This window comes from Phalacrocorax carbo, chromosome 8 (genome assembly GCF_963921805.1).
Source record: "Phalacrocorax carbo chromosome 8, bPhaCar2.1, whole genome shotgun sequence".
NCBI classification, from domain to species: domain Eukaryota; kingdom Metazoa; phylum Chordata; class Aves; order Suliformes; family Phalacrocoracidae; genus Phalacrocorax; species Phalacrocorax carbo.
The window spans coordinates 25,555,295-25,583,233 of NC_087520.1; the positions used below are offsets into that span (position 1 = coordinate 25,555,295).

Below are 27,939 nucleotides of genomic sequence, written 5' to 3' on the forward strand. Positions count from 1 at the left end.
CAGCACAGTGAAAGCAACATTTACTGAAACAAAAATGAACTAGTTTATAAAGAAAATTGTGATTTGAATATATGGAATTTTTGGAATGAAACCATTTTCTTCTTTGACCATGAAGTTTGCAAACATCTGGTTTGTTCTGGTTGTTATATTACTCTGTGGCAAAAAACACTTCGGTACCAGACTGGGGAATTCCTCTCATGAGGCTCACATATGTCCTGGATGTTCTCGCCTTACTTTGAAAGTGGAATTCACTTCGACGGTCGTGGAGCACGGTAATAGAGAGTTAGTCACTTAAAAAAAAAATTATCCCTGTGAAGTTCAAGCATACATTACTGATTTGTGGTGTTTGTGCAATTGTAACATTCAGGGAGTTTCTGTAGAAGCATATTGTCTGCTAAATTTTCTGTATTCAAGGAGAAATAGATTTTTTCAAAGGTTCTTGGTTTAACTGGAGGCAAGATTCAAAGACAAGAGAAGGAAGAGAGGGGGAAAATAAAAAGGGAGTTAAAAGTGAAAATGGAGTGTGAAGGCTTAGGTGGGCAAGTGTGGTCACTTTGGTGTGTTTAGTAGCTGTTTGTTTCAACCTGGCTGGTGTATGGTTGAGGCTCTTTTATAAAATGTAACGACAAGTGGGCCTTGAAGGGGTGAGAAAGGCAAAGAAATCTCTGTGGGTTTGTTCAAGAAAAAGTTTGGAAGTGATAATACATGCATGGAAAAATTGCAAAAATAATTTTGCAGGGAGCAGGTGAAAGGCAAAGTGAGGCAGATATCACTGTGGAGATGGCAAAGGACAGCAATAGGACACCTTGACCCTGTGTCCACTTACTGCCTCAGATACCTGTAATGTTCCCACAGTGAAGCTGTGTGTGCACCTGGGTGCTTACAGGCAGGGTATCTGTAGCGTCATTGCTGTGTGTGGTTAGCCAAAGTCTTACTGTGATGAATGTGGTGTATGCTGAGGCTGATGTCCACTCACAAATCACTAATCCAGGTTGAGGACTGAAGTGTTGGGACCATCTTTGTTCTTTGTGCATGTCATACTTGGTGTCAGTAATTTGCACTAGAGCTCAATACCGTATAGAGGCTAAATGTCTTTATATCATACATGTCAAGAAGCATATTGAATTGGCATGTCAAGCAGTTGTTTGTACTGCTAGATGTAACAATAAGTCTGTTACCTCTCCCCTGCTCCCCCCACATTGTTTTACCTTTCCACGATATTTACAATTCTACCTTCCTTTCAAAGGTTTTTATAATATTTTGCAGATTTCCTGATGGGGGGAAAAAAAACCAACCAGAAACATGTAGTGCAGAAATAAATTGCAGATTTCTAAAAGCAGCATAGTAGTGCCTCAAATTGTGGTTATTTGTTCTGGATAAAGAAGAAAGAAATATTTGGGCCTTTGTGATGTGAATGCATGAGTGAGCTGCTTAAACATCAGTTCTGATAAGTTGTGCTCTTGTTCCAGAGTATATTGTGGCTTTTAATGGATACTTCACAGCTAAAGCTAGAAGTAAATTTATTTCAAGTGCACTAAAAAGTAGTGATATTGAGAACTGGAGGATTGTACCTCGCAACAACCCAGCCAGTGACTATCCTAGTGATTTTGAAGTTATTCAGATCAATGAGAAACAGAAAGATGGGGTACTGACACTGGAAGATCATCCAAACATCAAGCGTGTAACACCGCAGCGGAAGGTCTTCCGATCGCTCAAATATTCAGAGTGTAAGTAATTTTCTGTGTGGTTGCATGAAATCTGCTTTGGAAAAGCCTCCTCAGCCTTGTTTCAGACTGAACTGATGTTCAGCATTACACAAATGAGGAGTACACTACAGTTTTTATTTCATTTACAGAAACCAGTTCTTTTGCTCATAAAATTATCAGGGTCTTGTCAACCCTTTGCAAAGTGTGGCAGTGATTCCAGCCACAACGCAGAAACGTTTCTTTTGCAGCAGTCAGTTAGCAGAGACTATGGACCACTATATCCCTAGTAGATAAGATGGAAGCTTGTACTGATTTTGATCAGAGAAAATGGATACTCACTTGTCTAAACTTTTTGTTGTAACAATATGATTTATGTGTATATTTGCATAAAAGCTGAATCTTTTGTGGTTTTCCTCATGCTGTATTTTGTTTTCTTCATCCTCATTCTGTGTAGCTGATCTAATGTTGCACTGCAATGAAACCAGATGGACTCAAAAATGGCAGTCATCTCGTCCCTTGAGAAGAGCAAGTCTTTCTTTAGGTTCTGGCTTCTGGCATGCAACAGGTCGACACTCAAGCAGGCGTTTGCTGAGAGCTATCCCACGCCAAGTCGCTCAGACCTTGCAGGCAGACGTCCTCTGGCAGATGGGTTACACAGGTATGCTTTTGTCTGTAGGCTTAGAACAATTACCTTCTTTAAAAAAGCAAGTGAAGTGTAAGGAAAGCCTAATTGACTGCTATGTGTTAATCTCTCATTGGGTGCCAGTTCCGGAAAGATTGAGAAATACTTTGTTTTGTGATGCATTGTATACTTATAGAGTGTTCTTTTGTGTATGTGTGTACTGTACTTAAGAGAAATTGGTCATATTTATGATCTGTGGTTGAATTTCTGAGTTGGAATATTTTTTCTTTAGGATCTATAACTTACTGAGCTTGTAAATTGTATGCTACGTTAAACATAAAAGTTTTCTTCGACTTGACAAAATAAATTTGCTATGAGCTGAATCAGAAAAAGTGATGCTTCTCTATTTTAGGTGCTGGTGTAAGAGTAGCAGTGTTTGACACTGGTCTGAGTGAGAAGCATCCACATTTCAAAAACGTAAAGGAAAGAACAAACTGGACTAACGAGAGAACCTTGGATGATGGTGAGTTACTGTGCAGAATTGTCCAACTATTCCTGATGTGTTCTGTTTTCCATTGTAAAACTGCTGGTGCTGCTGTGGTGCTAACATCTGTTGAAACTCTGTATCTTGCGATTAAAGCTTAATTTTTCAGTGTCTTGAGCACTTTGTACTTGTACCTAATTTAACAGAGAGTATTAAAATTCCAGGAGGGTGTTGTGTGAGTCTCCTTTGAATCATATGTGGCATTTCATCATAGGTTTTGAAAAACGTCAGGGTAAGAAGACATTATGCAGGCGTAAGTACATTGTCAAAGTAGGTGGAGGTGAGAGCAAACCCCACAAAACTGTTTCTTTCCTATTCCTTTTTATGTATTCTGCTGTTTCACAGTGCATACGTATCTCCATACTTATGAGAGAGCACTTCCCTACTTTAGTGTGCAGACCTAAACTAATCAGGCTTTTCCTGTAAGCTTTTTCTAATCTATATAGTTTTCATCAACACTGTACTGGCTCATGCCCATCAACATTCCAAATAATTTTTTATTTTCTGCATTATGTTCCTTTTTCATATGTTGAACCTAATGTGCCCTGACCGTATGCTTTCACAGATTATTAACTTCTTGAGGTCTGGGTCAGTGAGTCAGCTGGCAAATTAATCCCTTTAGAGTTCAAGGTATATGGATACCTTGCTCAGTCTTGTGTGCACCTGTAACATATGTAGTATTTCTTTACATTGCAGCACCTGCTTTTGTAGTACTTTTTATTAGTTCTGTGCCCAGATGGTTACTGGACAGGCAGATTTGGAGTACAGAAATAAAATGCAGGTGGTCCCATAAAGCAAAAGCTAAACTATTTTTTGAGAAGAGGAAAAAAAAATGTGTTGTCTCGTTTTTCATTCTTAACACACACAGTTATTGCAGAGTCAGGATAAAAATATTCTGAGAAGTTTACGTAAAAATACGTTGGCCGTGCGACTTGTGTTATTTCAAAATAACCTTTTTCTCTCATGGTTGCTTTGTGTGGCTCTTGATTTTATTGGTAGCAATCAGGAGTGGGTAGATTGGAGAGTGTATCACTGGAGTTTCATCCGCTACACAGTGCTGGAAATTCTGGCCCCACTGAGCCCAGTAGCAAAATATGATTCAAGAAGACTGTGACTGAACCCAGTGTTCGTGGTTTGTTGTAAAGTCTGTGAGACTGATGTGATTTTTGGTATGGGCAGTGTTTAACAGCACCAGTCCTTGACAATGAAATGGCTTGTTTCTAACAGCTTATTTTGTTTCCTTCTCCCTGTGACAGGTTTAGGCCATGGGACTTTTGTAGCAGGAGTGATAGCCAGCATGAGAGAATGCCAGGGATTCGCTCCAAATGCAGAACTGCATATTTTTAGAGTGTTCACCAATAATCAGGTAGCTATTTTACATGCGTTTCAGTTTCTACCTTTCCAGATTAATGCTGTATTAATGCTTTCCTTTGGGAATATTGCAGGTACTTGCAAACATTGACATATTTTCTTTAAGTGACAAGGATACCTCTTTATATTTAGAAGAGAGATACTACAAGATGTGTTATGGTTTCTGAAAAATACACCAGATTTGGAAGTAATGTGTGGAAGTCTGATCTGTAGTGTTGGGGTAATCACTTGAGTGTACTGACCACTAGAAATACTCGGAAGGCACTGTCACTTTTGTGCTTTATTTTGGTGTTTCCCTGTCTGAAGTCTGTATTGTCATGGAGTGTCTGGATTTTACGATGATAGCTTTTTCCCCCTCTTTCTTATATAGGTCTCATATACCTCCTGGTTTCTGGATGCCTTTAATTATGCAATTTTAAAGAAGATAGATGTATTGAATCTAAGTATTGGTGGGCCAGACTTTATGGATCATCCGTTTGTTGACAAGGTTAGTATGAGGAAACGATCGTGGTGTTTATATCCCTCACACAAATGCTGGACTTGCAGAGCTACTTGTTTGCAACAGCTGCTGACAGGTTCTGGTGCTGCTAACAGTTTCGGTGGAATTTCATTGACATGAGAGAAATTTTGTACAGTGCACAGGCTTTTAGGAATATATTTAAGGAATGGATTAAAAAACCCCAAACACAACCCTAATATTCACAAAGCTGTGGAAACATGCCCTTACATAAAATACTGTATGTACAACTAGGAAGTGTGACTCCCAAGCAGGCATTAAAGTGGGCTTTTAAGATAAAATAGAAGAAGCTTAACTGAAATCCACCTTTGTTTTTTTTTTAAATCTCTTCACGTTAATTTATTTTGTGGTAAAAATATGGACAGTGTGAATTTAGCAGCAAATTGTATAAGAAAAAATAGGTAAAATGTACAGGTAGTTGATTCATCTATGTGATAAGAGGTTTGTTTCAGGGTAAGACGGAATTAGGTTTTTGTCTTCGTAAATGTCTTGGTTCCCTGAATTGTTGATTTGTCCTTCAAAAGCACTGAGTTAATTTACATTTTAAAAAAGGATAAAATCTTTCATTGTAAAGGGTAATTAAGAGATTTGAGGCATAAAAATTCTTTTTTTATTATAACTTGCATTGAAATTTAGTTTGGCAGTGACTTCACTACTCTTCCCAGAGTATTAGTGGAGGGGATTCAGAATAACTTGACTTTGGCATCTGGAGTGCTTTGTTACATACAGGAGTTTTTCCTTTGGCATAACCTAAATACCTAGTATCAGCAGTATTGCTGTTTAGGCAGGGTTATTGGTCACATAATCTTAAAGTTTGGAGCTTAATATTGAATATGATAGATGTATTTTATCTGTCTCGGTACAAAAGAGTGGTTGGACTAATCGCTCACTTATGTAAGGCTCCATGGAGTGTATGTTTGTTAGAAAAGTCTCTTTTTTGGTGTCAGAGACTTATTGTAAATGTTAATTTTTTGTAGGTATGGGAACTGACAGCTAACAATGTCATAATGGTCTCTGCTATTGGCAATGATGGCCCCTTGTATGGGTAAGTTGCCAGGACCTCTTCAAAGAAAAGCAAATACTTTGTTACTGTATGTTTTTGGAAGTAGTTGTGCTTGGTCAGGAAGTTTTCCCTCCTTTTTTCTGTAATCTGTTTATAGAAAGTGACTCAAGTTAAATCTAGCCACTGTCTTTATCGCTTGCTGAAGTAGTATAGCAATTTGTGAAGTACTTAGCTAAATATTTTTCATTGAAACAGTGGAGAGTCAGTAAAAGAAGAATGACAGTACTTCCAGCTGACTTTACTTGTTAGTGTGAGCAGACATCTTTGGGTACTGGTCTTGGGCTTAAGGAACATAGAAGGGTTCAAGCCAGAACAATTTGTGGTATTTTTCTAAAATAAATGCCTAAAAATAGGTTTGGTTTTGTCTTCAAGATACTTGGCTTGGTAGTTATTGAGTTAGTTACTGTGTTACTAACTCCCTGAAAAGCTGCTCTTGCTTTTAAAGTATAACTGTATCAGGTAGGACCAAAATTTGTTTCTGTGGCGGTTAAAAGGAGCGTCTGACAAAAATCTGATGTCAGCATGACTGCTACCAGGATATACTTACGACTGTGTCGTCTTTTTCAGTTGGGTTTTGGTGGTTTTGGGTTGTGGTGTGGTTTGTTGGGGTTTTTTTGGGTGTGGGGTTTTTTTTGTGTGGTTTTTTTTTTCTTTTTTTGTTTGTCTGCCCATCTCCCAACTTGTTCCAGGACTCTCAATAACCCTGCTGATCAGATGGATGTCATTGGAGTAGGTGGCATTGACTTTGAAGATAACATAGCTCGCTTTTCATCTAGGGGAATGACCACTTGGGTAAGATACTTTGACTATGTCCAGCCACATTTGCAGACAAGATAAGGGCCTTGGAAAGGGAGCCTTTTTTGAAGGGGTAATCCTGTGCAGATGGTATGTGTGGAGTAACTAGTGAGAAAAGATTTAATCAAAGATCTGAATAGTTAAAGATTGTAAGTCTTTAAGCAAGAAGCTTAATGTTCTTTACAGGGTTTCTCATCATTAGTCTTGACCACTGTTGACATTCTTGATGTATTTGTAAAGTGCCCTGTACGTTTTGATTTATGGTTAGGACTTGTCAATGTGGTTAAATATGCAAAAATGAAGGCCTCCTCTTGTCCTTCCTTTAGTTTAAAAATCCCAGGATTTTCAGATGCTACAAGTAACATTGCTCTTACATGCCTGTTGAACTGAGGCAATAGGTACTGCACACATGATTTCAGATGAGATCATTTGTGTCCTTGATTAAGGGGAGTATTACATGTTTTGGTTTGTGCTGCACCTCTTTCATTAGCCAGTTAGCAGTGTGCTTATCATTTTGTCAGTAGTTTCATGCTGAGCATAGATACTAGAGTAATCGGTATTAATGTTGATGATGAAACACTGAGAACTTGTCACAAACAGCTCGAGTCTGTTAGGTGTTACTTGCTGTTCTGTGGTGTGGCATGTTAGCTAATTTAGTTGATAATTTTACTTCTGAATCACCCACAGTTAGTTTAAATACCCAAGTGAAGCAACCAGTGCTCATTATGCATTAGGGCATTAAACCATATGTTTTCTTCACAGGAGTTGCCTGGAGGTTATGGTAGAGTGAAGCCTGATATTGTTACTTATGGCTCTGGAGTGAGAGGTTCTGGTATGAAAGGTGGATGCCGCTCTCTTTCTGGCACAAGTGTAGCATCTCCTGTGGTGGCAGGTGCTGTTACTTTGTTAGTAAGGTAAGTCTTAAATAAGAATGTCTAAAAAGATACTGATGCAGGAGTTTCATAAAAGGCCCATAAAGGAACCCACCAAATAAAACTAAGTTGTGTTCAGATGTAGGAAAACCAACTCAGAGGCTAAAATCCAGCTTCTTCTGCCTGAGACATTACCTTGTCTGGCTAGCTCTAAATTTCTTGGGAAAAACTTGAACTGTTTTGAATAATAGGTACATCTTTGAAAGTATAACTAGAGAGAACAGTATTATGAAGTAATTTTGTCACATTTTTAAATCACTTTGAATTGCTGAGCTTTTGTCAACTGTGTTGCAGAAGAGCAGCTGTTCAAAGTAGGCACCTGTAGCAGATAATTACCTAAGTACTTGTAAAATTATAGGATTTAGGGTTTTATGGCTATTATCTGGTTGTGTTGAGTCATCTGTTGCACGCTGAAGAACTTGAAAGGAAGGTAGGATTTGCAAGTCTGTACTTTGTGTTTGTCATTGCTACTACATAAGTATGAGAGGAACCTTTATTTGAAAAACCCTTATGTCAAAAATTCAGTGTCATCATCATATTTCCTCCACAAAATGGCATGTTTTTCTTTGAACAACAAAGCTCTTTTTCCCCTCCCAAAAGAGTCAAGTTGTGAAAGATACCAGCAAGTTTCCAGTTACAGAGGCTTTGATTTTTTGGAATCTGGTATTTAGCATATAAAGATAATGCCCTGATTGTAATGACTGATGGTTGTGGAAGCCATTGTAAGGAGGAAAAAATAATGTAATATTAGTTTTTAAGAGAAATATATCAGAAAATTGTCACTCTTTTTCAGCTGTTCCGGTGACAAATCAAGTAATAATAGACAAATATGAATTGTAGATGTTGCTCACAGCAACCTGATTTTTTGACTGCATTTTCTTTAAATCAAATGACTGTTAAGGCAAAAAGGTAAACAGGACTAGCTAGAAACTGGAATACAGGCTACCTAATGTTTCCTATTTCAGCACAGTTCAGAAGCGTGAAATGGTGAATCCAGCAAGTATGAAGCAGGCACTTATTGCATCAGCGCGTAGACTTCCTGGAGTCAACATGTTTGAACAGGGACATGGCAAGTTGGATCTTCTGAGAGCTTATCAGATCCTCAACAGCTATAAACCCCAGGCCAGGTTAATTTTAATCCTTAATTAATCAATGATACACTATAATATCTCTATTTCTTTTCAGAGAGCAGATGATGCATGTGTAACTCAGTTGAGCGATCTGTGCTTACGCAACAAAGAGAACTTGCACAGATCTTGTGTAATCCTGGAGCTTGAATTTTGACAAGAGAATGGATGTAAAGTAAATGTATTTTCTGCCTAAGTTATAGCAGTGTAGGGGATAAAGTGTCTGAGAGCTAAATTTACTTTCCCTTCTGCCCTCAGATGTTATGAATAACGTAATTTAGAACACAATGGAAAAGTACTCAAATTTTAACTTTCCAGAATAAGAACGTTCTCATTGTGCTAAGAAGTTTCTCCTTTTCTCTTTTTTTTTTTTTTTGTGAAAATCTTTTCACAAAACTTAAAATATTAAAAAATTAGAGGGGGAGGGAAGATGATTTGGGAAGCGAGGTGAGAGCTTGGTAGAGTAACTATGACTAGTGTGTTTTATCTAACTTTTTTGTACTTATGTATAGCGGCACATTCTTCTGTTATTGATTTTTAAATTTTTTAAATTTAATTTTACTGTCTTCATCCTCCTGTAGTTTGAGTCCAAGCTACATTGACCTGACGGAATGTCCCTACATGTGGCCCTATTGCTCTCAGCCCATATATTATGGAGGGATGCCAACAATTGTTAATGTTACTATCCTTAATGGTATGGGAGTCACTGGGAGAATTGTAGACAAGGTAAGACTTAATGTTGTTCTAAGTCCTGACTATTAGTGTTGCTAAAAGCTGCCCAGAAAAGACATGAATTTCATAGAACAAATCACATTTCTTACGGCTGGGAGCAAGAAATGCAAAATGTTCAGTTTTAAAGGTTTAAAAGTTAGTAAGATTTGTCAACATGAGCTGCCTACAAGTTTTCAAGCAATGCATTGATTTCAGGGACGGGTAGCATTTTATCTTTGTAAAATCAGTTTGGATTGACAGGTACTTAGATTTCTTCATATTTTTTGATAGCATTTAAAATCTTCTGGATAGACATTCTTCATCTTTTTTTTTTTTTTTTTTTTTTTCAGTCTGGAGCATAAGCAATTTCAGTAAAGGATCCTGACATTATAAGTCATGCCTCTTCCGTGGGTCAGAATGATCCAAATGTACTAACTTACCAATGTCTGCTGCAAAACCTGTTCTTCTACACCAGTGATATTTAGCATATTGGTTGACTAGGGAGTTCTTTAACTCCCTAGTCTTTTTCCCCCACCCTCCATTAAGCTTTAAGTTTAAGTGTAGAACAGATTTGGGAATTGATACAAGTTACATAAGGCACCTATCAGAAAACTCTAGCAAATGTAAATGAGCTTAATTTCAAGATTTTAGTGTGAATCCTGAGGTCTGTTTTAGGTTTAAGCTTATATTAAAGGGTATTGAAGCTCTTACCCAATAGCATTAACTTATGTTAATACTCAGACACAGCTGACATAATTTGCCTGCATCTGTTACAGTGACAGCTGTCTTTGTTACTGAAAGGATATTTTGTGTTCTTTCCAATTAATTTCAATTCCAAAATGTTAAAACAAATGCACTAGCATGCTGTTCCAATAGCTTCTTCAAGAGTCCTGCTGGTGGAAGGCCTGTGGTTTGATCATTAAGGCTGTCTCACAGAATCACAGGTTGGAAGGGACCTCAGGGATCATCTAGTCCAACCTTTCTAGGAAGAGCGCAGTCTAAACAAGATGGCCCAGCACCCTGTCCAGACGACTCTTGAAGGTGTCCAGCGTGGCAGAGTCAGCCACTTCCCTGGGGAGATTATTCCAATGGTTGACTGTCCTCACTGTGAAAAATTTCCCTCTGGTGTCCAATCGGAACCTCCCCAAGAGCAACTTGTGTCCATTCCCCCTTGTCCTCTCCATGTGACTCCGTGTAAAAAGGGAGTCTCCATCTTCTTTGTAGCTACCCCTTAAGTATTGGTACATGGTGATGAGATCCCCTCTGAGCCTCCTTTTCTCAAGGCTGAACAAACCCAGTTCTCCCAGCCTATCCTCATATGGCAGGCTTCCCAGTCCTTTGATCATCTTGGTGGCCCTTCTCTGGACCCCTTCCAGCCTGTCCACATCCTTTTTGTACAGCAGGGACCAGAACTGCACACAGTACTCCAGGTGTGGCCTGACAAGCGCTGAGTAGAGCGGGATGATGACTTCTTTCTCTCTGCTGGCGATGCCCTTTTTTATGCAACCCAGCACCCTGTTGGCCTTCTTGGCCGCAGCAGCACACTGTTCGTTCATGTTGAGCTTCCTGTCCACCAGGACCCCCAGGTCCCTTTCCACAGAGCTGCTCTCCAGCCAGGTGCATCCCAGTCTGTGCTGCACTCCTGGATTATGTTTTCCTAGGTGCATGATCCTACACTTTTCCTTGCTGAACTTCATAGGGGTCTTGCTGGCCCACATTTAGGTTAATTCACCGGCATGACACCAAACTTTCGAGCTTTGTGGACATCTTTTGATGTGACATAATGTTTGGAAAAGCTAAGATTTGTTATTTCTGCGTGTGTGGGAAGAAGGCGGCGTGTGCAAAAGTTAGTGACTGAAAATACTGTTTTACCAATGTTGCGTATTCTTCATTTCACAGCCAGACTGGCAACCCTATCTCCCCCAAAATGGGGATAATATTGAAGTGGCTTTCTCCTATTCCCCTGTGTTGTGGCCTTGGTCCGGATACTTAGCAATTTCTATCTCTGTAGCGAAGAAAGCAGCATCTTGGGAAGGCATTGCTCAAGGTCATGTTATGATCACAGTATCATCCCCTGCAGAAAATGAAGTAAGTTCTATATATTTCGGGTTTTCTGTGTTGTTAATCATTAAAACTGCTCCCCAATATACAAATACCTTCTTTGAAGGGGTTGCGCTGGTCCTGTCATTTGAAGCATAAGTTAGATTGGGATCAGGAAATTGAAGGGTATAAATAATGATCTTTATAGTTGAGAGCAGGATTAACCTGCAAATTGGATATGCTTTAGAATCAGAAAATCTCTTTGAGACCGACTTCATAATTTCATTTATAGCGAATTCTAAGTAATGAGTTTTGAAAAAGAGATTACTTAAATGTATTTCTTCTAGAACCATGCTTAATTGTTCCTGAAAAGGTTTTAAGGTTTTGAATGATTGAACCAAATCACAGTTGTAACATATGTTAAGTATTTTACATTCTGAACATAAATATAAACTGTTCACTGCAGAAAAAATAATATGGTGACTTAAGGCAAAAGTCATGTCTCTGTCTTCAGAGCTGGTACTGGTGACTAAAGTAGATTTGATACCTCAATTTTTTTGGTTTTTTACAATCCACAGTTAACTGGGGAATGTTCCTCTGGGGAAAAGGATTTCACTGTAGTTTGTTCTGTCCTTCAGTCTAAGAGTGGTGCAGAGCAGACTTCAACGGTGAAGCTTCCAATAAAAGTGAAGATTATTCCTACTCCACCTCGTAGTAAGCGAGTCCTTTGGGATCAATATCATAATCTCCGTTATCCACCAGGATACTTCCCCAGGGATAATTTGAGGATGAAGAATGATCCGTTAGATTGGTATTTATCTCAGGTTCTATTAAATCAATATTTCTTGATTGTGTGTTAATGATATGGGATAACTTCACTGAATGCCAGAGAGTTCTGGCCTTTTTCAGTGTGGCATGGGATTATCTTTTCTAAGAAATCCATGAAAAGCACTTGAACTCTGCATGCTTTTGGTGCAGGATTTTTTTGTGCTCTATGGTTTTATTCATGTGAAATGAAAAGCTTTTAAAATGCACATTTAATACACTGCGATTTTTGTTTGGCTTTCAAAGTGTAGCATTTTTCTGCCCTAATTTTTCCCAGGAAGCTAATGGGGGCACTTTATTAACTGCTTTAGCATTCGCTTGTCAAAAATACATGAGAAATTGGAAAGACTGAATCCTAAAGAGGAAACCCCTTGTCTGTTGAGGGAGGCTGTCTTTGAAGCAGGGCAAGGTTCAGCTGACCTGTTGTCTTTCATAGATGGAGGGGAAACCATCCATCGTAAGAATCATGCAACTGTGTAAAAATGAGGATTAACTGGGTTGGTGACCAAGACATAGGCTTCTGGAAAGCTACTTGGAGCATGCAGATATGGCAAATGGACAGGAACTCTTTGAGTTTCAGCCATTATTTACAGGCGGTCCTGTGTGCTTCTTCCAGTTAGTAGTTGGAATTACTTACTGGCTCTTTTGCAAGGAGGAAGTCCTGTGAAGAGCATCTGGTTTTAATGCAGCAGTGTTTCTCTGTGGTGTGATACAAACATGCAGAATTGGGCTTTGTAAGGAATATGCTCAGTCTCTAGCTTTGACTGTATTACCAACTCTTCTCTGTAGCACTTGAAACCAGTGTTATTTGTGAAGAATTCTGCAGACAGAAGATGGTGCATGGAAAACTACAGGTTATCGTTTGCAAAAAAAAAATGGACCTTTTAGAAAGGAAACTAGGAAATAATCTGTAATTAGAGGATTTAAATCAAATTTCTGCATGCCAGATTTAAATATCTTCAACATTTCTCCCTTTTCCTAAGGAATGGTGACCATATTCACACAAACTTCAGGGACATGTACCAGCATCTGAGGAGCATGGGGTACTTTGTTGAGGTTCTTGGTTCCCCGTTTACATGTTTTGATGCAAGTCAGTATGGTAAGCATGAGTGAATTGTCTTGTTTTCCATGCTGTTATCTGCCTGGTTTTTGGAAGATGGAAAATGTTGTGGGGGTGCAAAGAAAAGTCCTGGTGGTAGTAGAAAAATATTATAACAGTGGGTGTATTTATTATTTATATGCTGATATTTAGTTGTGTAAAGTGTCACTGCAGAAGCTTGCTTGGGAGTCTAGTAGAATTAGTGCAGCTTTCTATCCTTATGAAAAAATGAAGAGGGAAAGCCCACCTCTGAGTGGGTTAAAAGCTATTCTGTATTCATCCCACAAAGGCAGAACTGTATTTGTCAAAAGATTTTGGACACAGTCAAAATGAAGCATGATGTGAATAGCAGACGGAAATGAAAAGTGTCCATTCTGGGTTGGCTTTTTTGCCTCAGCAGTGGCATTTTAAAACAATGGTCTTTGTGGGTAGATAAAAGAGTGAGGAAAGTATTCCATTCAACCATATGCAACAGCAAAGCAGTATGTGTCTTCTTTCTTCTGTGTTTATCGGGAAGGAAATTTGATAGATTTGCCAGGCAGGGGACAAACGAAGCTGTCCATGCTCCTTTCTGCTCCAGTATGCCCCTCTGTTTAACCATGACATGCTCCAACAAGACCCCCTTCTCTTTTGGGCTGTGATGTTCTTCAGTGGACTCTAAAGCAAGGGTGCATTCTCCTGACAATGTTCTAGTTCTAGAAATGTTGGCAGTAATAATCTTTTGTTTATCTTGATTCTTCAGTAAATATCACACCATTGCTTTTTGAGTTCAGTGGATGTGCAGATGGTAGCTCTTAAAGTGACAAAGTAGTTTCTTTTCTGAGACTGCTGGTTTTATAGCTGATAGAGAGCAGCATTAGGGGACTTCTCTCTCCTCAGGTTCACCATCATTTTGTCAGAGAAATGCATGGAAAGCCTGAACCAGTTTTTTCCTACACAGTATCCCAAAGTAGTAGTTCAGGGTGTTTACTGTATGTTGCACTAAGTGGAGAAGAGGATTGGGTACACTTGATTTTTCACCACTTTTAGTAGTCCCCCTGTGATTACAGGAGTCAACAGCTTTCAGGTGTTGCCTGTGTAGCAGCCATGTTGGTGATGGTATGAGCCCAGTCCTATATTGTACCTCATTTGATTAGTATTTTGTTGGGCTTCCAAAATTTCCTCAATTGGAAGAACTGAGGGGTGGAAAATGCAGTGATCTGTGGTCCGTTTGCCAGTTTTCCCTAGTTTGTATTGTCGGCAAACTTGGTGAGGGTGCACTCTGTCCCATTGTTCAAGCCATTAGCATGGTTTCTATAGGATCTTTATCAGAAGACTTTCCAAACACAGACTTCCCGGACTTGTAGAATTAGCCTGGTTGCAAGGGACCGTGAGACATGGGGTCAGTATCAGTGGTTGATCACATTCCTCCAGGATATCATCCTGTCAAAATTTGCATTGTCTCTGAGGATTGAAGTTCCACCACCTCTCTGGGCAATTAGAAATTGAAGAAGCAAAATGGTTTGTTATTTAGGAGCAGTCTAAAAGCATAAACATCTTTTCAGGAAATAGTATATTTTTCTGGTGGTATTTTTCAGTGAAACAGAGAAGGTTGTGCTTGCTTGTTCACGGGAGTGGGAGAGGGTTATATGAAAGTGGCAATGGTACTTCAGTCAGGTCTACTAAAATGCAGCTGTAGTTTTCAAGGTCTGAATTGAACCAAGTTTCAGAATAATTGTTTTCTACCTGGCTGCAAATCTGCAGTAGTGAGTGGAGTACCTTGTAGAATCGGAGATTAGGGTGCATCTGCATTAGCACTTCGGTTTGGATCACTGGTGAATCTCTTGATTGTCCTCTGCTGCCACAGTTTGGCTTGGTTCATGGAGCATTTGGGTGAGACCAAACTGCAAAATATACACCTGGCATATGCAGGCATTCAGTTTGTGAGACCATACAAGCATGAGTCCTAAGTAACACCCTTAAAAAGCATACTGTGCTGCCACACTAATTTCTGGATGCATTTGTAAACTGAATTGTCTTTTATTTCCCATCCTTAAATGTGACTTCTTTAGGTGAGCTGTTAGAGCAGGACACATGGACCGGATATTGTGCAAAGTGTGTGCTTCTGTTGACTTTTGCACGGGTTGTGTGAATAGCAGTAACATTACAGTGAACAGCCCAGTGAGCTCTTGTTTTTGATTTTACATACAGGGACTTTGCTGATGGTGGACAGTGAGGAAGAATATTTTCCTGAAGAGATTACCAAGCTGAGGAGGGATGTTGATAATGGACTTTCACTTATAGTGTTTAGTGACTGGTACAACACATCTGTGATGAGAAAAGTCAAGTTTTATGATGAAAACACAAGGTATTGTTTTGTGCCAGTTCTTTGGGATACAACATGCCATAGAATTGACATTTTATGCACATATTACCGTAAAAATCCCAAATGTGGTAGGTGTTTAGGTTTTACCCTAAAAATTCCAAGTGTGGTAGCACTTGTATGCTACCTGTTAGAAGGGGAGTACCTGAAAAGCACAACTCATTTTAAGCTGCAGCTTAAGGAGAGTAGCTTACTATATTATCATGATTGCAAAGCCCTCCTTGGTAATGTAATCTTTTAAAGCCCAGAAAAACATTTACAATGAAAAGAAGTAAGAAAGAACAAAGAAAAATGGGTATGTTTTCGCTTTTGAGGAGCAGAATAGAAACAAAATGTTGCAAATAGAATTGCCAGGTTGTGCATCCATTACTGAAATTGTTCCAGCGGTGTTGTATAAAGGGAAAATATGCTAATATCACCAGTGGTGAGAGAAACCCTCGTAATTACTGTAGTTGTCAGCCTGTTCTGTATTACTGTTGAGCTAGAAAGATCTGTTCTGCAGTTTGTGAGCAAGGAACATTTTGGTTCGTTAGAAAAAGAAGTGCATGACGTAACCATTGTTTTTGCCTCATCTTAGCCAAACAAAGAGAGTAAGCCTGAATTTCTTTCTAGCAAATTGTAGTTTTCCATGGAACTGGAATACATTGAGAACTTTACATTAGTATTACTTAACTTTTGCTCAAAAACATGGTGTCAGAGAGACAGCTGCTCGCATACCACTGGAGTTAAATAAGGCTTTGAGACATAGTTCATTATTTAAGTGACTTTTTCAAAGTCTGCGTGCAGGAAGACACATGACTTTCCATTATACAAACTCTAGGAGTATATTCTGTATACTAATAAACTGTGTTACACTGTGATTTTTGTAGACAATGGTGGATGCCTGATACTGGAGGTGCTAATATACCAGCTCTCAATGATCTGCTTTCTGTTTGGAACATGGCCTTTAGTGATGGGCTGTATGAAGGCGATTTTACCATGGCAAATCATGAAAGTGAGTACTGGAGTCCATTGCCTACACATGCTGCAGTGTGTTGTTTGGAAGACAGTTTTCTGTAAGAATGAGATTAAGTGAGAGTCAAGAGAACCACTGAAATTTGGTGAAGAGAGTCTCGTAAGCATGCTTATATGATTACTTCCTTCGTAGACTCATTATGTGGGCTGAAAATCTTTCAGATACAATGTCCTCAGTTTCAGCTTGCATTCTGGGTGCGATACTTTGAAGAGTATTGCTGGGGTGTGTTTGCATTTGTCTACACTATAATTAATTATCTGCCAAGATAAAGGCTTTGGTTTTAATTTTGCGATTATGTGGAAACTGGAAATTCCAGAGGAAGAAAATTTATGGGGACTTTTTCCTTCAAAAACGCCAATTTAGACATCACAACATCCTGAGATGTTTTGTAAATTCCTGTTCTTGTAGTCTTTTGAATTGTTCCCCCTGAAATGAATATGATTGGTTTCAAGTTCAGACTTTGTGGTTGGGCCACAGGTCTGTGACCTTACTGTTCTCAGACTTTCTAGGTCTAGCCAGTCTTTCTATCTGACCAAATCGCTTGAAAACACCAAGTATTGTTTCCAAATCTCTGTCTTCAAGTGGGTTCCTTTGGAATGTGTATGTGAAAGGAGAAGGCACCAATGCCAATATCTCTGTATGCTCACCTGCATTGATTGAAGGAGACAGGTTATCTGTAGTACAAATAATGACTGTTAGTGTGAAATGCTACGTATCTCATGGCATTTGATTAAGCTTTTTAGTTTAAAAAAGATAATGCCAGTCTCCTAAATGGAAAGGTTTGAAACCAGTATGTAAAAGTAAACCTGTGAAAGCTGTGCTTAGAAACTCCTTCTCTGTGAATTTGCGTATTGGTCAAAATATGCAAATTCAGAGCAATGTTTGTGTGAATGTTTTCTTCTGCGCTCATTTTAACAGCTTTCTGAAATATGGTGGGAAGGTGTCATTTTTAGTCTAAACTGCAATTCTGTAATGTTTTTCAGTGAATTATGCATCAGGATGCAGTATTGCAAAGTTTCCAGAAGATGGCATTGTCATTGCACAGACCTTTAAGGATCAAGGTATGCGCTTCCTTGTCTTTTTTCTGTCTTAAGCAGAACTTTGGAGTTGGTGCACAAAGTTAAAGTCTCAAGGTGTAAAAACAGTGACTTTACAAGGTAGATATTTTTTCATTTTTGCCCAGAACATGTAGTTGGATGCCTAACAGGCAGCTGCAGTATCACTCTGTATACAGTTTTTGTATAGTACAGCAATATGCAAGTGTATATATGCAGTCTTTTGTGTTTGCTGTATGTAAACACATCTGCATGTATGAGTGTAGTGCATCTTTGGAGGGGAGGGGATTGTGTCATGATTGTGTTACTTGTTCATGTTTCTCACAAATCTCAAGTGCTATTCAAATATGTCCCGTAATCATTACCAAATTTGGTGTGAGTGTTGTGGTAGCTGCAGTGATCGAAGGATGTAAGAAAAATTTTGGTAGACAAAATGTCACCTGCTAGACTCTCATAAGGGAAAATTTTAGGCACACAGGAAGCCTGTGCTCTCAGACTTGAGTGATATGTTCTCTGTGCCTATCCATTCTCTTTAGTTTTATCATAATATCTCTTCATTTGTGAGGTGGTAATTCAGAACTGTGACAGCAGCAGGCTATTAAAAAAAAGTAAGTCACTATTTTTCTGAGCCTTTAGGAAATGCTGTGTAGGACTAAATGACCAGAACTGTTAGCATGTTGTGGGTCAGGTTTGTATATATGGCTCCAGAGGGCTTGAGTGTGTGAGCAGAAGCGTGTGCACAGGTTCTGATATAACTCAGCAGCTGCCAGGGAAGATCAGCAAGTTCATTGTATTTTTTGCTTACAATATGCAGTAGACGTTATTACCTAGCAAAGAAATTTTCTGGAGCAGTAAAGAGCTCATCTGTGTGAACCTTTTGGAGGAAAGACAATATCCCTGGAATGCTGTATACTGATGACTTAGGTATTTCCGTATGTGAGAGAGAGGGGTGGACAGTGTGTCAATTTGACAAGTAGCCTGCTAGACCTGCTTTTTCTGTTGAATCCTTTCCATTGCAGTTCACAAAACAAGAGAGCTCTGTTTTGCTTTTGCTGTCTAGAGACAGTGTCTCAAGTAAGAGAGACCAAATACTTAGCTTTAGAAATTTGTCTTACTTTGTTTTTTGAATGTGTTAGAGGCAGGAAACTTTTAACCTAAAAACAGCTTTCTACACTTCATTTAAGCTCCTTCATGAACTGTGGTGTTTTCCCTCCAGCTGTTTGTTAGAGCTTCCAGTTCACAGGAGACAAAATAGATGGATTGGTAAGATACAAATGGCAGGTTTATAGCCCTGTGGGTTTTGCTGCGTGTACCCATTCATAGTGGGAAGGTTCCTGTGCTTTTTTCATCTTTTCTGTTCATTGATTATCTCAGTTATAATTGTAAATATCTCACAGACGTGTCTTTTTAGGTTGCCAGTTTATTATTCGGATACTTGCAGGGCTGTGGGAGGCAGGCCTTCAAATGATACTCCTTCAAAAATTACTCTTCACAGTATAGGTACAAGTGTTTCAGAAAAGGCTGAGAAGCAGCTCTATGAACCGTGGCAGGGCTGGATGTACTGAAAACTGTCTCTGCCTGCCAGTTCAAAGAACAACTGGGGTGAGGAGGCAGTAAAATTTGCCAAAGGTTAAAGTCAGGGGGTAAAGGTAGGAAAACTTATGTGAGTTGGTTTGGTTTGGTTTTTTTTCCCGACTTAGGTATCCTTACTAAGCAATGCTTTTCTTTGTTCCGGAAATGAAAGCTAAACAGACAAAGTGCAAGGGTAACTAGTAACTGCGGAGTTGCAGAGAGATGCAAACCCAGCAATCTTTAAAATGGGCTTCCCCTGAATGGCTGCTTTAAAGGCGTTCAGTCTTGCAGCTTTGTCTTGCAGCTGCTGCTCAGAGAGACAAATTTTGTATTTCATGGAGTGTCTCTATCTGTTTTGTTAGTTCCCTAGTAGATTTTCTTGTGTCAGTAGGTAGGCGTGGCAGCAAAATAAGTCAGCGAAGAGCAATGTGCAGTGAATGCTGATTTCTAAGTTACTGTGTCCTATAGAATTCTGCAGAAGAACTAAAACAACATAGTTATCTGTAAGGCAGAATGTTTTGGTTTTATACCTGTTGCTGAAAATACAAGGATTTTTCATTGAAGCATGTTGAAGATAATCCAGATTATGAGGTCTTTTTCTGCTTCTCCACCAAAGAAACACACACATTAATATCAGTAGAAAAATTCACAATGAGGGTCTTGGAGCAGTTCTATTTTTATCATAACATCATGGGGTTTTTGAAAACATTTTGCATAAACGTGTGACGTGAAGACTGATGTAGCTGCATTTATAAGTTTGCAACATAGTCTGTGTTGACTTAAGGTAAATTTATGTTGATGCTTTACAGGCTATGAAATTTATTTGTGCTTTGCTTTAGGTCTTGAAGTTTTAAAACAGGAGACTGCTGTAATTGAAAATGTCCCTATTTTGGGACTTTACCAAGTTCCTTCTGAAGGTGGTGGCAGAATTGTTTTGTATGGTGACTCCAATTGCTTGGATGACAGCCATCGACAGAAAGGTGCGTAAGCTCTGACATGCAGGAAGAGTTATTGTCTTAAGCTGACAACTGTCCTATGGGGTTTTGACAGTTCCCATCAGAAGTAGCTGTTTACTGGGGAATATCTAAATATTCCTAACTGGGGATTAATCCAATTCTGCAGAGCTCTACTGAAAAGGCTGTAAGGTGCAGTTACAACAAGAAAGCACCCCACATTAAGTAGCCCTCTGATAGATGGGAGCGTTTCCCCTGCCCTTGCCTGTTCCACAAGCTCCAGGGGCTGTTTCTTTTTTTTTTTTTTTTGGGGGGGGGGGGGTGTGGGGTGTGTGTGTGTGTGTGTGATGGTGGGTGGAATGAGGGGGTTGGTTGGTGGTTCTTGGTTTCTTTGTGGTGGTTTTTTTTTGTTTGTTTGTTTCCAGAAGGCACTAACAGTTATACATGCTTTATTTGAAGTTACAAAGAGGCCGTTAAGTGATCCTTTCGCTTTTTCCCCAGTTGCATCTTCAGAATGTTTATGTAGTGTGATGGATTTTATCTTTTGAGTTTTCTCATCAGCGTGCCTTGTTCCCTTTAAAGTGTTTCTTGTGAGGATTTATGGTAACATTCGATGTTTCAGTTGTGCATTACTATTTTCCTGTTGTTCTACTTTGACACAAACCAGCTGGTGTAAATATGTCAGAAAGTAGGAATTTCTGTTCGGGTTTTCAGAGTGTTTGCTTGCAACTCTAGATAGCAAGTCTGTGAGTTATATATCTGTGTGTGGTTTCTGTGACTCCCAGAGAAGCTGTTCTCTCTGCCTGCGCACTGTGGTCAGTCCTTATAAAACTGTTCTAGCACTCTGTATGATCTGACTTTTAAAATTAAGAGATTGATTGGGTTTCTCCTGACATGTAAAGCGCAGGTTGGTAGATCTGTGGCTTGAGAGGCCAAAGGTATGAGGTCTTTTTCTGCATTCCCATTGAATGTGATGTTCAACTTGAATTTTCCTTTTGTGGTGAAAGTACATTTATGATCTTTTTAAGCTTTTGTCACCAGCATTTTAAAATATTTGGTTAATTAATCCATCCCTTGCCTAATTTATTTAAGTTTAAAGGAACTTACTGCCTAGGGAGCTCTCTGTCTTTAACTCATTTTTTTTTCCCGAACATTTTCTTTGAAGGTTCTCTGGTTTCTCCTTATCTGTCTCTGGGTAGCTTCTAGTGAGTTGCTGTATGTGTTTGCTGTATGTTATTGAAAACATGTAGCATAAGAGAAGATACGTAGCTTTAAATTAAGTAATAGAAGACGTTGCTTTGTCTTCCCTAATGCTTTTAAATTCAGTGTGAAGTGAGAAAAAGTGGAAGGTGCTAAAGAAATCCTTTAAAATTAGCTTTTAAGTTGTGAACTAGAAGCTATATCTCCTGTAGAGACATTGGTGGCTTTAACTGAGGTAAATTCCTAACATTTGTGAATATAAATCCTTAAAATCTGATTGACCTCTTCAAAAATCAAAGGTGAGGGTTTAAGCGACACTGGGATTATAAAGGTTAATTCCCATTCCCAGCCAACTGTTCCTGGGGGGAGAAGTTCTGAGAAAAGTAATTTGCTGTGTGGTGGAAATAGCTGATAAAGCATTGTCCTACTGCTGCAAATAAAAGTTTTAGAGATTTGTGGTGTTAACTAGCTGGACTGCTTGCTTGTTAGGGGTAGCTCTGGATTAAGGCAGTAGTAATTCAGGAGAGAATCAAATAGAGGGTTCATAATGCTGTTGAAGTGCAAAGGAAAACTGTGATCGAGTATATTGTGGCATTGGTTCCCAGCCTGGTGTGTACCATAGCTACTGTAGGTACTGCTTTTCCTGTAGCTGGGATGTAGCCAGAACCTTTCCCCTTCCTTGTTTGTTTTGTTTTTTTAAGCTTGGGAAAGCAGATGAGTCATAGCTCTCCACTGAACACACTACTGTGTTTTTATTTTTCTTTGCAAGGTATTTATTTTGTGCTTTCAAAAAATAGTTGGTTCTTTGTTTCCGTCTTAGAAATTATACCAGAAACTCTGAGTTTCTTGTGTTTCCACACTGAAAAACCTCGGTAGTTTTTCAGGGACTTGGATGGCTTTGCCCAACCTGGAATTCCCATATTTGAGACCTGTTGTTTTATGTCCTACTCACCAAAAGAGCCTGATTTGGTACTGAAAAGAAGATATTTTAAGACTGAACAGATTATTTTTGTATATTGGGGAGGAGGGTCTGGAAGTTGCATCTTTCTGAAATTGTGCCTAGAACTTCAAAAGGAGAATAACAAGAGCCAGGAAAAATGATTGTACTTCTAAATGTCGTTATATCCTTCTTAACAGAAAGATAAGCCATTTGAAATGGGACATAATGCATATTTTGTTTTGGGGCATGGGGTGATGAAATCCACAGATTGCTTTTGGCTCCTGGATTCCCTCCTGCAATACACTTCTTATGGGGTGATGCCGCCAAGTCTCAGCCATTCCGAAAACAGACAGCAGCCGCCATCGGGAGCTGGCTACTCTCTCCCCGAGCGGATGGAAGGTGAGAGCCTTAACTACCAAGTAGAGCCCACAACTGAGGGAGTGTCAGGGTGGAATTTAGGAAGACCTAGGCAGACCCCGTGAGTTATGTGCTAGTAAGATTAGGTTGATGTGAGGTCTACAATGTTCTCTTGTTTTACTAGAAGAAAGCACTTACTGTAGGGGTTTTCTTTAGTTGAATCACAACTATATAATGACAAATGTTCTGTTCATAGAGTAGGAAGTTTGAGATACACAGTTCTGCTAGGGATTATTCTAGTTACTAGCTACGGAGCGTATGTAAAGCGTTCAGTCTTGTCTCATGTGCTGCCAGCAAAACTTGGGTTACATACCATTACCAGGGCACAGTCCTACTGTTTTGTAAGGTACCCTTTGGTTAATTCTAACTGATATTTAGCTGCAAGTCATCATTACTGTAAAAAGCTCCTGGTTTTACAGCAGCTCTGTTTAGCTGGAGGCAAATGTTGGTAACTGCTATCCTACCAGTCTTTTGGTAACCCAGTCTGTCTCTGCTGCGAGCTGCAGGTAACCATTTGCATCGATACTCAAAGGTGCTCGAGGCTCACTTGGGAGACCCTAAACCCCGGTCTCTTCCTGCTTGTCCTCACCTGTCCTGGGCCAAACCACAGCCTTTGAATGAAACTGCCCCCAGGTTAGTATACGTCTTTCTTACAGTTATACAAGAAGTCTCACTTTTGAGTTCAGCTGAAAAACTATTTGTTCCATCTGCTTTTGAAAGGGACAGCTGGAATGCCTTTCCTAGAGAAGCAACAGATGGCAAAGAGGAAATAATGATTCAGGCCTCATCAGTGAATAACTCTGACTCACCTTATAGCTACACTATGAAACTGAGTGATTTTAAAAATAGCTTCACAAGTCAGTTCACTGCTGTGACTGAGTGATCCCAACTCAGAGTGAATGGTCTTGCTTAAATCTATTGTCAGTGCATGCCTTTGAAATTGTTTTCTGAAGCAGCTTCGTGGACAGCTCACCTAACTCTGCCTTCTGGTGTATTGTTTGTCAGTCACTCAGAGGCAAATGCATCGGCATACAGATGCATCGTACTTCTCTGCTGAGCTGCTAATGGTAACTTCTGGTAGTCTGCATGCAAGAAAGTTGTTAGTAAATAGTTGCTGATCTAAGCATGGCCCTGTGATGTCTGAATTTAACTTTGGAGGCCTGCAAACTGCAGAACCTAAAGAGTGGATCGGAGTATCATTTGGGTCCAAACTAGTGAGTTATTTGTAGGTTCAAACTGTCACTTTCTCTATACATTTCTACAAAATCCCTTGCATTACTGAAGTAAGTGGGCAGACACCTCTCTAAATTTCTTCTAGCAACCTTTGGAAACATCAAAAGTTACTGTCGATTGACCTTGATAAAGTGGCTCTGCCCAGTTTTCGACAGAACAGACCCCAAGTGAGACCGTTGTCCCCTGGAGAAAGTGGAGCATGGGACATTCCTGGAGGTAAATATTGACAAGTTTCAAAGTTGCTGTTTTGCTTTGCTTTTTGTATAAGCTTTGGGTGGGGGGAAGGCCCAAACATGGTGCAGTCAGAAGAGAGGCCTCATGTTTATTTTCAGTTGTGAAAAACATGCAAATAATAGTATGGCTGTGTTGTAAAAAGGCTGACTAATGAAGCCTGAGAGAAATATTCTTGCATATGAATGGTTTATTCAAAAGAAAGCATGTGTGACATACTGGGAAGAAGATTCTGGCAGGTGCTTTTTGGGTGGTCAAGGTTTGTTTTGGTGCTATTCAGACTGCCAAGTGTCAGCAGCAGTCCCTGTCCTTGGGAGATCTGGCTAAATACCTCCTGCTGGTTAAAATTTCTTGTGTGAGCGCACAGATGCAGAAGCAGAGTCGAGAAGAGTTTGTCTGAATGGTGCTTTGGGCAACGTGTTACACTAACAAACGATGTAGAGCACTTGAAACAGCATTCAGTCTAATGGCAGCGTGCTCTCCTGTGCAAGCTTGGCACTGCAGGCCCAGCTGGAAGTAGTTTGAAAGCCTCGTGTGTGCTCTTTTCCCATGCTGAGCTGCTAGTCCAGAAGATGCCTGTAAAAAGGAAGGGTCTGGTTCTATAGCTCATCCTCACCGTGTGTGTACACAATCTCTGGAGCAAGCACAAAATTAATTTCCTTGTGGCATCAGGATTTGGTGTGATTTATAAATATTACTTAGTGGTAAAATTATGGTCAAGTGTTTGCGTCTCTTGTCTAATGCAGAACAGAAGATTGTTGTTGCAGGGGAAATCTGGGTTATACTTTCATGTGCCCAACTAGGTCAAGGTGGAAATGCTGGTGCTTTACTGTAAAGTTAGCATCCTGTCTTAGCTCATCAGCCTGAAGTTGTTAATCTTCCTGTCTGAAATGTAATCTGATTAATAGCTGTTTCATCTTCAAACAAGAATTACTATCAGATTGTTTTGGTGTAGGTAGCGTTGACACTGCAAAGACATCGTAGCTCCTGTGGTCGTTAGTTGCTTCCAACACCCTTTGCCTTTCTAGGTATAATGCCAGGCCGGTACAACCAGGACGTAGGACAGACTATTCCGGTCTTTGCTTTTCTTGGTGCCATGGTGGTTCTGGCATTCTTTGTGGTGCAGATCAACAAAGCGAAGAGCAGGCCAAAGAGACGGAAACCACGAGTGAAACGACCACAGCTTATGCAACAGATTCATCCACCAAAGACGCCTTCTGTGTGAAAGCTCTCGCTTGCCAAAGACGACCTCCTTTTACCGGTTGCTTTCCTGGGCGATTGTTGTTCCCAGTGAAGGTGCAGCGAATGCAGCACTGATCATACTATAACTCACAGCTGACATCATCTCACAGTCTTTGGTTTCTGGAGAGGAGGGATAAAAAAGGACCTCAGTTGATCATCTGTACATAAACCTGCAGCTTTAAGCAGCCAAAGCCACCAAAGACTTGAATACTGTTCAAATGGCTGCTTAATCACTACATATCCCAAGAGGGGGGGAAATGGACCTTTTTTTTAAGCTGACCAAACTAAAATTTATTTGTTTAGAGGCTATTTTCTATATTTATTGTTGGGGGAGGGCGGGGGGAAAAGTCACTTTAAGGACCTCTGCTAAGGAAAAACAAGTGCATTTTTTTTTTGGATGGAATGCAATTTTCTAGAAGGGTATTATGCTGAAGAGTATAATGTACATCATTAAAGGAGGGAGGGGGCGGAGACACCAGTGCAAATCGGTGAGACATATTCCTGCAGTTTATTTTTATAAAGCCAACTACCATGATGTTTTGTAATTCTTGGTCATGATTTCACCGTTGTTGGTGAAGCAGATTTTCAATAAATACGTTACCTATATGAAGCTAAAACAGTGCGCTGTGTGCTAGGCTCTTCTTTGCTCTGCAAGTCAGAGAGAGCAAGTTGTTGAGTAGAGAAGATTTTCATGTCTTCCCGTCTTCCCCCCCCATATCTCTATCCTTAAGGGCAGCATCCCAAGCTGCACACTTTCCTTTGAAGCAGTAACAGCGTAGTCGTACAAACTGCTTGCCCTGAGCAAGCACAGTTCTGAAGGTGTTCAAAACTGCAGAAGCTAATGAGAGGAGAGGTCCCGAAGGGCAGCTCAGTGATGAGCTGGGTAAGAAACTGTTAGGTACCATCCACACAACAGCTTAGTGTGGTGTGTCACAAAGCCAAAAACCTCTGTCTCCTTTTGGTATGTCCCACTTGGAAGCCTGCCACTTGTTACAGGATTGAATGAGGATGCAGGCACAAGTTGCCATTGACCATGCGGTGTCCATTAACGTTGCCATCACTGAAATAGCTTCACTCTTTTGTAGCAAAGCTGCGAGGTTTTCCCTGGCAGCTGCTTTGATCACCCCTTTGAATAAAAGTACTTTTTCCCAGGAGGAGCAGGGAGGTGGTGACCACCTCTGTTGGTGAACAGAAGCGGTGCCTGGGCAGGAAAGTGATCTGTACCGGCCAACAGACCTGGGTGAGCTCTTGGGCAGCTCACTGGCTCCCACACAGCCCTGGGCATGGCTGGAGAGGGAGGAGGTGCCAGGGACAGCCCTGCTGGGTGCTCTGACTGCACCTGTCCCCTGTGGGGATTTACTGTCATGGGAGGTGGTGGTGGGCCTTGGGGGAGGGTACTGCAGGAGAGAAGGTTTCTCCATGTGGCCTGGGGCAAACCTTCCAAGAGGAGGCTGTAGGCAGGGTTTCACAGGGTACAAGTGTCCTGCGAAAAGGACTGGGAAGACCCATTTCCCCTAACCTAGAGAGTGGTTGGCTTTCCCCAGCCTGCCTCTTCCCTTCTGAAGACAAGGATGAACTGGAAGAGGCCACATCCTATTGCGGTGTCAGAGAAGGGACTGAGCTTTCACTTTGGAGTTGTTAGCTAGCCCAATGGGGCTGGGGGCTAGAGGTGCCCTTTCCTCGTCCCTCTCTGAACATGCTCCCATGCCCACAGGGAGGGGATTTTGTGTGTCTCACCTGTGGCATCAGGGTCTCTTGTAGGACCAGTGAGCAACAGCTCTGTGGGTCGTATTGGTTGTGAAAGAGCTGTTGGTAAAGGTGTAAAATCACAAAGGCCAGATGTCAGAAGGGTTTGCAGGTAGCAAAGCGTAATTGTAGTCAGTGTTTTCACTTCTCCAAAACAAGGACTGTTTGCACCTTTCTACCTTTGTCTTCAAAGATAAGAACGTGGAAAATATATCTGTGGCCCTTTTCCTATTAGGAAAAAAAAAAAAGGTGGGGGGAGAAGGGCATCTGCTAAGGGGACACAGCAGCGGGTAAAGCTGGCAACCTACGGCGACCCTTGGGTTATGGCTCACAGCTCAGGGGCTGGAGCACAGAAGGGGTGGGGGGGTGGAATGCAACCGAGGGAGGCCAGAGCCTCTGAACAGAGAAACCACCCGGGGCTGCTGTGCTGGCGTGGGAGGTGGACTGAGTCCCTTTGATTTGAGGCGCTCCTGTCAGAGGGGGCCTGTAAAGCTTTGGTGTTGCTGCTGCAGTGGGTGCTAATGAGGGGGCTCCTTCCTCTCATCACAGTACTAATGAGAGATTACAGCTCCACCGCAGCCTTGAAACCAGAGTCAAGCTGTATCAAAGTTCCAGTCCGAA

At 40.5% G+C, this 27,939-nt stretch overlaps 1 protein-coding gene across 1 annotated transcript; it reads left to right on the top strand.

Annotated features, from left to right (window-relative positions):
• The first annotated feature begins 85 nt into the window (after window positions 1-85).
• MBTPS1 (membrane bound transcription factor peptidase, site 1) lies at window positions 86-26,191 on the top strand. Its single transcript, XM_064459306.1, has 22 exons — window positions 86-272; window positions 1,470-1,727; window positions 2,161-2,364; window positions 2,741-2,851; window positions 4,129-4,238; window positions 4,614-4,730; window positions 5,738-5,805; window positions 6,513-6,615; window positions 7,381-7,532; window positions 8,516-8,677; window positions 9,259-9,403; window positions 11,288-11,476; window positions 12,067-12,239; window positions 13,237-13,352; window positions 15,543-15,699; window positions 16,584-16,708; window positions 17,713-17,790; window positions 20,196-20,336; window positions 22,717-22,848; window positions 23,373-23,499; window positions 24,185-24,315; window positions 25,359-26,191. The coding sequence occupies exons 1-22, from the start codon at window positions 86-88 to the stop codon at window positions 25,553-25,555; spliced, it is 3,183 nt and encodes a 1,060-aa protein (XP_064315376.1). The 3' UTR covers window positions 25,556-26,191.
• The last annotated feature ends 1,748 nt before the right edge of the window (window positions 26,192-27,939 follow it).